The 12,252-nt window shown below is 35.5% G+C and overlaps 1 protein-coding gene across 1 annotated transcript in view; it reads left to right on the top strand.

Annotated features, from left to right (window-relative positions):
- The window catches only part of unc79 (UNC-79 domain-containing protein), a 183,383-nt gene that overhangs the window by 127,869 nt on the left and 43,262 nt on the right, over positions 1 to 12,252 (top strand). Inside the window, exons 34-37 of the mRNA XM_075372061.1 lie at positions 385 to 480; positions 907 to 1,077; positions 3,816 to 3,916; positions 7,564 to 7,678. Coding sequence (XP_075228176.1) covers positions 385 to 480; positions 907 to 1,077; positions 3,816 to 3,916; positions 7,564 to 7,678 — 483 coding nt within the window. The remainder of the gene's footprint in view (positions 1 to 384; positions 481 to 906; positions 1,078 to 3,815; positions 3,917 to 7,563; positions 7,679 to 12,252) is intronic.

A 12,252-nucleotide genomic window follows, 5' to 3' on the forward strand; every position in this document is an offset into this window, starting at 1 on the left:
TACAAAACCCTTAAAAGCCATGATCTCTATATAATTGAGCAATATGAAATTTACTATAAATTTGATAAGAACAACTTGTTAAATGAAAAAATTTATAATTATCAAATATACACTAAAGTGGTTTCCTAACCTTTTAGGCAGCATTAATAACATTACTATTGGTAACTACAGTGAAGAAGATCCTGCTAATTAGCTCCAAAAGATCCTCTGAAAGAAAAAATCAATAAGCAGAAATATAGTTGAATGGAATTCATTAGAATACAGTGATTATTAACTGAGATTTTGCTGTATTTTTTTATTTTTGTTAAATATTTCCATTTAATGATGGTTGGTTTTTTGTTAATAAAATTAAATAGTGTTTTCCATTTCCTTTTTGTATTTCAGTTTCAAGGTCAATAGTAACTCGTGGTTCATCACGTCATGAAGAAACTTACGGATCTCCTGATTCGCCATTATCAAAAATGGATATCATAACTGTTGGTATGTAAATATTTTAAGATATTTTCAGTCACTTGTTTAATGATTATTTTTAAGTTTTCAATAATTTTATTTATTTTAGTATTTTTTTAAAAAGTAATTTAAAGCTGATTTATTAATTTTATGTAGAAGTCTGATAATAGTATGAAAGTATAATATGCAGTAAGAAGTAGGTTTTGTAGTATTGTGTACTTCATATTTTGTATTCCTCATTTTCAGTGAAATAACGGTCTTGTACATCATATTATATTATTTTTTTTAAACATTCTGCTTTCTAAACCAGCAGCTTGATTTTTAATAATTAATATTATTATATTTATGTAAATATGCTAAATATCAATCCATATACTTTCTAGAATTCACTGACGAAGGTTAAAAAAAAGAAATTGACTGCTGAGGTTTAGTAATTCATTCAAAATGTATTTGCAGGTTCTCCAGTAGAGTTGGACAGTGAAAATAATCTGTCACAATCAGATCAGACATCATTACATAGTGTCACACAACTGGAATTACCTGTACCTGAACGTTTACTTCCTATAGGTTCTATTCCTACTCTTGTACAACATGTGCGACATGTACTTGGTGTCAAATGTGAGCAAGGTAATTTTTGGTTAATTTTTTTTATTTTTTTATTTAACTTATGATTCTTGTATTATATTTAATTAGAAAAAGCGAGCAAAACTTTATATTTCCAACCAAACATCAATGTTACTGTATTTTTTTTTTTTTAGAAAAAAATTCATTACAGATTTGTGTGAATTGATATACAAAAGTAATATTTTATTGTTAAAAAAGTAAAAACGTACTGAATTTTTTAATGTAATAATGAGTGCAGTCCATTTTTAAATTTTATTACTTTCTGGTTTGTTAGTTCATTGCATCCATTGAATGGGACATAAATTAAGTTTACTATTAATTGTTATGGTCTTTTGTAAAGTATGACTGACCATATCAGTATGAAATTCAGGACCAGTTATCATAAAATCAACTGTTACTGAGTGTACAGTATTCCAGAGTAGGATATACTTCTAATTGGATATAAGATAATCACAAAGTAATAGGCATACTTTCATAATCCCAAAAAAATAAATTAAAAGTAATCGAATTATTGTTAGTGTTATAATATGTAAAAATTAAAAGAAACAATTTGCAATTTAAAAGATAACAGATCAACCCTTAAAGTTGTAATAAATAATAGAGTCAATCAATAGATCAGTAATATTACACAAGCAATGTTTTTGTCATTAACATAATTATGTCTTTGTTGTTCAATTTGAATATTACATCCTTCAACAGCACTACATTCCTGCTAACTAACATACATGTTTTCAATATTTCTCAAATTTCTTTCTATCCCTTGTCACTATCCTTCACAATAAATACAATTCTTTGTCATATCTCTCTTCTCTTCTCTTCTCTTCTCTAACCTCCTGAAGCTAATATTGCCTCTTAGAGTTGGTACATCCCAATAAGTAAACATTTTATTATTTTCTTTTATATATAAATATATAACTGTAAAGTTTTGGGTCTAGTTACATTTTAGGTTATAACTGAAGTGGTTGTGGACGATTTGACATATTACTCCTAAAAACATCTTAGCTATTTTCAGAATGGAAATTACCATGTCAGGTTTACCATAGAAAATAAGAAGTAAAGTGTTCTGTTATTACAAAGTCCAATATTCTGTTGTATACCACCATGCCGTGCCCATCAAAACAAAGTTGTATTATGCGCTACAAATATCACTTTCAATTGTTTCCCTTTATAAGCTATATAGCTAACATCATTCAGGGAATGTAACTGTAGTTGTTGTCGCTTATACCTTGAATGCTTTACTTGTGTCATTCACATAAGAATGACTAGAACTACAAATAAATTGTAAACCAACAAATTAATGTATTTCTTTCTGTAGTGAAATAGTACATTCATAGATTATGAACATTCATCCTCACTCATTTTATGCTTAATTTAACAGATTATTAATTAAAATTTAAAAAGGTAAAATCAGTTGTAATTGATTTGGAAAGTTCAGACATTGCCAAAAATAATCTCATTGTGATCAGAGTATTCTATCTAAGCACGGTTTGCAATAATACTTGACTTCAATAACTGATGACTGTCAAGGAGATTGTGACTAACATCACCATTTGTTTTTGTTAGATTTTAATTTCAGTTTTTTAAATACGCCACCATGGGGAAAAAATAAATTATTTATTTAATATAGTTTTGATAAAGGCATAATGCTATAGTCATTGTAGAATGGTTTTTAGACAGTTATTATGCTTAAAGAAATTCAATCTTTTTGCCAAATTTTATCTTCAACATTTGTGTAGAAATCTTTTAATGTAACTTTTTTGTGCCAGCTCAAGTAAAATACTGGTAAAGAAATACCTCTTACTTAAACATGAAAATAATATTCATATTTACTATGTTACCCTTATTTTTTTATTTTTAAATAAAACAAAAAATGTTTATTTGTATATTATAAATGTACACAGAAAATATCACCACCACTTTCTAATATCTAATTTAACAAAATATTCTCATCTTTTAATAAACACTTTTGTAAGTTTCTGGATAACTTGTTTAACAGTAGAATTTTTATTAGTCTTATTAGACAGAAAATATATTATTATTTTCTACAGATAGTATATTTTAAGATAATTTTTTTTTTACTTAAAATAATAGATGCCTGATTTTCCACCCCTTAACTTATTTCTTCTTTCTCTGCGTAGTAAATATGTGAATGACATCAAGAATGGAAGGGAGACCATATGCTGTTGGGGACTTGGCGATGTTAACTTACCCTCTACTGTACCTCTCTAATATGCTGTCAAAGAAAAATATCACTTTAAACAGATAATTTTATGAAAAATTATTATAAAGTTCTGCCTAACAACAAAGAACCTTAATTCAAAAATTAATAAAAACCACAGAATGTCTTTAGCTTGACCAAGCTGCATTGCAAACAGATAAAATGTTAAAAGATAAATTAAAATAGTAGAACTACTTATTTTTGTTTAAAAAAATAGTTTAAACATTTGATGTAGCAGGTTATTAGCCTAGCATCATCTTACTTGAGATGGGACTGCTGAATTTCACCCTAGGTCCTGGCACTTTACTAGTGGAAGCATTCTCTTGCTAAAGTTGATATGGTTATGCTGTACATCCATCCTCTGTTGTTAAAATACTGATTATAGTTACAGGATACAAAACTTTTGCAGGAGAGTGATGGCAGCAGATGTAGGGGAAAGCTGTGTTTGAAATGGTGCCCCATTAACAACTTGCAGGAATATATATTAAATTAGTATATTTAAAAAAAAATATTTTTTTTACAGATCACAGGCTACTTGGTGATGGTGCAATTCGATCACCAAGTGATTTAGATTCTCTTTCCTTTACAAAACAAGATAGTTTTGAGAAAACGGATACACCTCAGGTATTCTGACATTTCTTAAACTGATATGTATTTTAATTGTTTTTTATATCATTGAAGAGAAAGTTTTATTCTGGAGAAAATGCTGAATAGTGATTGGTACTATAAATACGTTTTACTATAAACTTGACATTATTGCATTGTAATTGATTTATTTTCTACTACCCTTAGCTAAATCTTACTCATTAGAGGATTACAAAAATACATGAACAGATGTGATCAACCATTGGGTTCACTTCAAAATGACTACCAAAATCAAAATTTTGTATTCACTACAAAACTACAGTATTCATAACAGTATTTTTTTTTTATTCATTGCACAATAACGGTTTAATCTATCAAGTTGATTCAAACACTAAAGTAAGGTTTACTAAAATGCATAAAATATATAAATATCAATTTTGTAAATCAAGTATAAGACTGCCAAATACTGGAAAAATTGACATTTAATAATTTAAAAAGAAATAAAATATAATATAAAACATGAGATAAATAAATTATATTGACCCCAAAAGATTTATTAAAACCATAACAAATTCATTTGCACCATCTGTAGATTTTAAAAATTTAAAATTAGCAAAATGTGGAAATTTTTAATTGTAACATACTGAAAAGGAAACAATGTTGTGTTGTTGTGTATGGCTATAAATTATGATTAATATAACACACGAGTACTGATTTCATCGGCCACCAAATAGTCACATGACCCAATTAATTATATGGGACATTCTTTTACAAACTGAACACCTTTCTGACCGACACATTTTTGATTTAGCTAAAACTTTTTTTACGTGGTAGCGCGGTTCGTCACATCGGCACGCGGGTGACAGCGCATGCTACTGAATCGCACGAGGAGTACTGACAGAGCGGAAACGACCAATACGCAGCTGATTCGAAGAACATGCTAGATTAATTAATTTTTTTCATATAGTAATAATTATTTCCCCATTGATAAAAAAAGTGTTTTTGAAAGGAAATTTGACAGAGAACACGATAGAAATATTTAAAAACTTGATACGTGGGGGGGCAATTGTTAAAAATCGATTGAAACATTTTAATTGTTTATAACAATTTCAATTTGTAAATAATTTTTTTTCAAGTACTTTTGTATTAAAGCTCGTTCTTTTACCTTTAAAATGAAAAAAAAAATGAAATCTGTAGCTCAAATAGAACCAGAGTTATGAATTTTTTTAAAATATACTACAAGCCAAAAATCACCAAATTCTTAAATTTTCAATCCTTTCTATTTTCCAAAAAAATGAAAAGAAAAAAATCCTCGAATAGGTATATCTTTTTTTGTCGTATAGAACATGTAAAAAAAGTTTTAGCTAAATCAAAAATGTGTCGGTCAATTTTCGACCAAATCTGTACGGTTTGTAAAAATATGTCCCATATAGTAAAACTCAGATATACTATATATACTTATAAAATCTAAAAATGGCAATTGCATTAAATCAAACAATAATACTCAGTATTATAAAACCATGTAATGTGTAATAATCTTAGTTAAATAGAAGTTACAGATAATAACTTTGTTAGAAATGAATTAACAAGACAATAAAGGAGTAATAATATTAAGAATGTTCATTTGAGAAGGTCTTACTTGACATTTCATAATAACTGGTTATTCTTCCTTTACTCCATCTTCCCTAACATGAATCATTGTACTATTCAGAAATATTTTCAAAGATGTATTTTTAATTCTTAGATCTTTATTTGATAGTATCAGATTACTTTAAGACATGAAAGCTCTATATGCTTATGCCAGTCTTTTGATTTTCGTCTTAACTTCATCCACACATGGTAATTTTACTATCTAAATAACAAAATTTTGCATTTTATAGAGCATTGTTTTCCATGTTGTAATATCTTCTCATTATCCTCCTTTCTTTCACAGTTCATTACCTTTGTTTTAGTCATATTTCTTTAAAATTGAAATTATATCCTAGAAATAAATTTGTACCGTTCAAAATTTCATTTTTAATTTCTGCCAAAGAACAGTGGCTACTTAATTTTCACAATTTTTTTTTTATGCATTTGCTCCACTCTGAAATGTGGAGCACATTTCTTCATCCGCTGTTCTGCCTAGCATCTGATTCTTGTATAAACTGAAAATAATTCTTCTTTTGCTATATTGAAATTCAAGTTTTACTAAAAATTTAACATTTTATTACATTCTATATTAATAAATTTTTTCCAGATTTCACTGCCATGCGACTGGCTTTATTCTTTTTAGCCTACTAAATTTAATCTTTAAGGACCAGAATAACTTACCTTATACCCATGCTCTTTCTGAAATAAACTACTTTTCATCGTATATAACCTTGCATATTTAGATCTTCACGTGTTTTTATACAATCTAGTATTTTTATGTGTGAAATGCAATAGTTTCTTTGAAATAGTAACATGTTTTTTTTTTTTACATCTGAGGTATTTCTCATTTCATAATTAATTTCCTTATTATGTTGCTTTAAATCTTGACATTTAACATATACTACTGAAGCTTTTTCAGACGTAAAATCGTGTGTTATTATTTCACATTAGATTCAGGTTTTCAGACTTAACTAAAAATGTGTAATCTGAAATATTTTTTGTTTTATTTAATTAAACTATCCATCTGTAATGTTTTAAGGTACGTAGGATTCCATTATTTTGTCGTTTGTATTTTTGACTGAAAAATAGAATATTAATTTCAGCATTGAGTAGTTTTCTCTTTACTGACATGTTAGATTATTTACAGTAGCTAGAATCTTTCTTTTAAGTTAATATTTCTTATCAGCAGTAATTAAATTGTATCAGAAATAAAATTTTGATCTGAAATTGTGGTAATTCTTTTATTTTGTATTTTGATAACTTCTAGAAAGATTCTACACATTTATTGTTCACAGAATTTACTGTGTAGTCAGTGCTGAACAGTATTCAAACTAAATTCAAGAAAAGTTAACATAAATCATTTATGTGATAATAGTTAAATGATGAAAAATAAATATGCATTGAAAAGTTTAGTTTATTTTTCTAAAAATTATTTAAGTTCCTTCCCCACTGAAGTTTGTTAACATTTCCTTTGCACTATATTTTATGTCTCAACATCCATCTTGGTTCTATGATGTTAAAAAATGTTCAGCTAATTAAAAAGTGAAATCCATTGGTTTCTAAAAGTAGATTGTTGTAAATAGATCCTCTTTGAATTTTTCATAATAGCAATTCATAGTTGTCAAGTCACAGGATGTAAGACAAAGAAACCATTTTTCACAGACTCAGTTCTCAATTACGTATCTTTTTTAAAATTTTTCAGATGGGAACTGTATAAAATCATGACATAATTTCCAAACTTTTCCCGAACTTATACATTTTGCCATAAATCTCAATAATTTATAATTTGTTTGCACTACCCTTAATTATTTTGCATGAAAGAAGATTTACAGTTAGAGTTCAGATGACCTAAAATAATATGCAATTGCAATTTACACCAGCACAAATTGCTGTATATTATTCATATGCAGGGGTTACTTTCCAGATATTCTGTGGTGTATACATTTTTATTATGACTATGATTTTTACTCTTAAGCATTTATTTTTTTAAATTTAATTTATGAGCACATTGTTATCGGAACGAATGAAACCTTTAAGCATTGTATTGTATTTTAAAGGGGAGGCGCAGTGTTAGCCCAAGAAGGTTATGTAAGCAACCGGCATTAGATTCACCTCCACCACAGTTGACACATGATCACGATAATGTTTTCTTCAAACAAAAACAAATATCAGGTATTTATATCATCTGCAATAAATACATAATCTAAATTTAAACTTTCTATCATATCTGTTTCATCTACACTACTAGCATCCATACAAATTGAAATTGTTTTACTATTACAGATTTGGTATATTTTGGTTTCTAAGCCAGTTGTAATTCATAACAATAGAGTTTGTAAATTTATTACCAAACCAAAAAGAACCAAAAAAGTAGTTTGTTTAATTACTTTAGTTTCTGAGAAGCCATAAATAGCTTGCTACATGTATATATACATAAAAAAACAATGTATTTGTATTATTAGGGTTTTGTGATTCATTGATAAAGATCTGTCTACTTTTAGAGCAGTATCTGGTATACTGTTTCTGACTAAATTATAAACTATAGTTTATTGATGCAATTCTGGTTATTAATTCAATTTTTTAGTTTACAAGTAATGAATTTATAAAGTTTCAAAATGCAATTAAAGTTGTTACAATGGAATGGAATGCAAAGTTGGCAGGAGTCTATTACTCCCTACTTTATCGCAGAACCTGGACAGAGTCCCTTGCTGCTGGATCTTTCTAATCGGGCTTGTTTTTAAAAGGGTTATTTTTTTTAATCTCGGATCTAATTTTTCAAGTTTTGTCTATTATTATTTTAGTGAATTTAAGACGGATTTAATTGCATTCCAATCCGTTGTTAAACCAGCGTTATCGAACCCATTTCATGGGCCGACCGCGGAAGGCTAGGCTTATAAAGCCTGTCCTCCCGACGTAATTCCCCTTCAGACCGTCCACTGAAGTCCTTTCGGTGCTAACTCTTTAATAGGCTAGCAGGAATACGCCACAACGGGGCACTAGCTATAAGGAGGGAGCAATGTGTCCCCTTTTCCGGAGGAGTCGCAATTGCTGGGTTATTTTATCTTACTGTAAGTTTAACTTACAGATGGTGATACCTATTCGCGATCGCGGTTTTGGGGCGGCGATTTTCTGGAAAGAAGTAAACAGTAATTATTCTTTCCACGTAATTTATTAACCTTCAGACACGCGTGTGTCTGAGAAGGGGTTGGGGGGACCGCGTGGCTGCAGTGAAGAAACCATTTGTTTTTGTGGTGGCTGTTGGCATCTGCAACAAAAGAAGCAGAACACCTACACGAGAAAAAAAAAAAAAAAAAAAAAAAAAAAAAAAAAAAAAAAATTTAATTTTTACTTTCCTTTCGACTGGCAGGATGAGACGGCACGACGCGTCGTTCCACATCCACGTTTCTCCCGTTTCTGAAACTAGAGAAACAGAACAAAACACACGCGAGAAAAAGAAAGAAAAAAAAAAAAAAAAAAAAAAAACCGCGTTTTTTCCCCTTCTTTCTCCTTTCTTTCCTTTTTAGACCGCGTTTTTGTTTTGTGCGCGACTTACCGTATTTGAAGTCTTCAAACTATATAACTCGCGAAAAAAAAAACTATTCACTCGCGACCCCGGAAACGCGTCTGACGCACTATTCCGTTTATGGCTCATGCGATATGGAGGCCCCTAAGCCTGGTTTGTCGATTTTCGGCTACCGCACCGCACCATCACGGTGGTTCGTCCAGTACGGCGTGAGGCCGCTTCCTTACAACTGTCGGAGTTGGGTCCTCTCTGCAGATGTCCCGAAGATGACTGTGTTCGGACACAGCCGCTCTCCCGAACAGTCTGCGCGCCTGCGCCACCCCCACCTCGGACACGGATTGAAATCTCGCATCAGATCGGAGAGTGGCGTTCCTGACGAACCACGGAGCTCCAAAGATCGTCCGCAACGCGATGTTTTGGACGGCTTCGATCTTCTTTTGAAGCGAGGAGCTCAACATTGCCCCCCATGCCGGGTAAGCATATGTTAGAATCGGCAGTACGTACAGCCGAAAAATGAGAAGCTTAGTTGCCAGTGGGTATGGGCTGGCACTGTTCAGCACTGGGTATAGTGAGGCTCTGGCGGCCTTAGCCCTCCGGGTCGCATAATTTACATGTTCGCCGAAGGTAAGCCGCCTGTCCAACACCACCCCCAGGTACTTAACTGTTTTCTCAAAAGGGATTTTCTCCCCTGAGATTTCCAGCTCTCTGGTCGGTTTTCTTGTCTTGCATGTGAACATCACGGCCACCGATTTTTCACCGTTGACCCTGATTCTCCACATGTCGAGCCACGGTTCCACTAAGTCCAGCTGCCTTTGGAGCCTCCGGACCGCGTAATCCACATTTGCGGATTCGTAGAAATATGCCGTGTCGTCTGCGTAAAGGGCCGTTTTGACCCCTTCCGACAGCGGCATATCGTTCACGTACAAAGTGTACAAGAACGGGGAAAGTACTGCTCCTTGGGGAACCCCAGCGGCTATTTCTCTGGTGGAGGAAATCGTTTCCCCTACGCGCACGACAAAATGTCGGTCTAGCAGATATGACCGCATCAGTCTGACATAGCGGTAGGGGATCGCCGATCGCGCTAGCTTATAAAGCAGCCCGCTATGCCAAACTTTGTCAAAGGCCTTGGCCACATCCAGAAAAACGGCTGCAGTCACCCGTTTCCTGTTCAGGCCTCCGACAAGGTCGTCTATTATTTTTACCAGTTGGAGGGTGGTTGAGTGACCCTCCCTGAACCCAAATTGCTCGGGCCGCACTTCTCCCTCCATGTATCGCCTCAGTTTTTCAAGAAAAATCCTCTCGAACAACTTAGACAATACCGGTAACAGGGAGATTGGCCTATAATTCCGTGGGAAAAGTAAACTTTTCCCCGGTTTGGGTAAACATACGACTTTGGCCGTTTTCCAACAATTCGGGAAATATCCAACGTACAAAATGGACGTGAATATCACCGAAATTGCTGTAATCACGGAGGCCGGTATGTTCCGGAATGCACGGGCGCTGATCCCGTCGACACCCGGGGCCTTGTCGGGGCTTGTGGCCTTAATGGCTGCGGAAACTTCTGCTTCAGTGACTTGGTCAATCTCTAGAGGGGCATCCTCCACCTGTGAGAAATAATCTACAAGAAAGGATTCCACCTCGGTTGTGTGCTCGTCGTTCGGGGAGGGAGGGGGGTTTGGAGTGAACTGCTCCTCCAAGGTATCGGCGAATACCTCGGCCCTCTCCGCCTCCGAGTATGCAAGAAAACCTCGCTGCCCCACAACCGGATGGCGAGGCTTCTTCCCTTCTCGCAGTCTCCTGTTCAACCTGAACACCGAGGAGATGTCGTCAGAGACCGAGGCGAGGTATTCGTTCCACGAATCCTCTCGATGGCTTGTCAGCAGTTGTTTTACCCTGTCCGTTTGATTATAAAAGGCCCGCTTATCAGCGGGGGACAGGGTAATTCGATATCTCCTCCTCAGTCTTCGTTTCTCCGTTACGGCTTCGGAGATATGAGGAGGGAGGTCGTTTCGAACAACTGCTCGAGTTTTGGCCGATGAGCTGCCTGCCAGGGCCTCAGTCATTGACGACGTGACGCGCCCGACAGTGTCGTCGATTTCCTCCGGGGTGTTCAGGAGCTCAGGATTTACCGGCCTGTACTCCCGCTGGAGGGTCTCGTAGAACCTTTTCCAGTTGACTGACCTTCGGGGTATAGGCGGGGGATCTCGGCCACCCCCTGCCTGACCTAGTTCCAACAGGACAGGGGAATGGTCCGAGCTGAGGTCTTCTATCGTTTCAATCATGAATGGGAGGGTACCCCCCTTCATGACTGCGATATCCAGCACGTCAGGCCTAGATCTGCCTGAGCGATGCACGAACGTGGGCACCTCAGGGCCTACGACGACCAAGCGGCGGGCTCTCGCCCTTTCGTACAGCAATCTGCCATTCGGATTTGTCAGAATGCTGTTCCATGACACGTGTTTGGCATTGAGGTCGCCCATGAGTATCATGGGCCCATCCCAATTTTCCAGCACGGCATCCAGATCTGCGCCGGTTACCGCGTCGTTCGGCTTGCTATAAGCCGAAACCAGCCGATACACCGTGCCCAGATGCTCCACATGCACACACGTTTGCTCCATCACGTTTGTATGAAGAACAACGCGCGTATGCATGTGGCGTCTGTGGACTAAAACCGCAGTTCCACCAGAGGTGCGAGATCCGGGTCGAACTGGCCTATCCGTCCTATATGTAAAATAGTTCCGAAGGGTCAGTTGCTTGGTTGGGTTCAACCACGTCTCAGACAACAGTATCACGTCTATCAGTAGATCCTCGGCCAGACGGCATAGTTCCTCCGTCCGGCCTACTACTGAGTTGGCGTTCCACTGCAAGAGTCTGAGGGTGGGCCTAACCATACCTGGACAGTACAGCCATGAGGCACTCTATTAAGGACTGAATACAGTCCTTGAGAGATTTTGCCTGGAGCAGGCGTGGCAAAACCATCATGATATGTGGCAGGATATCCTTCACTGTCATCTGCGACAGGAAGTCCATGCCAGTGGTCTCCAACGGGGTAGCCGGTTTCGGATTGCCGCTGGAGGTGCCTTTTGGCGCGGCCGCCCTTTTGGTGGGGCGCGGGGTCACAGGGGCCGCGGTGTTTTTAACAGCCTGCTTGGCCTTCCCAGCCGGAGCAGGCTTTGCCTTTCCCGTCGAGGAAGGCTTGGCCTTCTTCGCCGGGGCCGGCTTT

This window comes from Lycorma delicatula, chromosome 7 (assembly GCF_047948215.1).
Source record: "Lycorma delicatula isolate Av1 chromosome 7, ASM4794821v1, whole genome shotgun sequence".
Taxonomy (NCBI): Eukaryota; Metazoa; Arthropoda; class Insecta; order Hemiptera; family Fulgoridae; genus Lycorma; species Lycorma delicatula.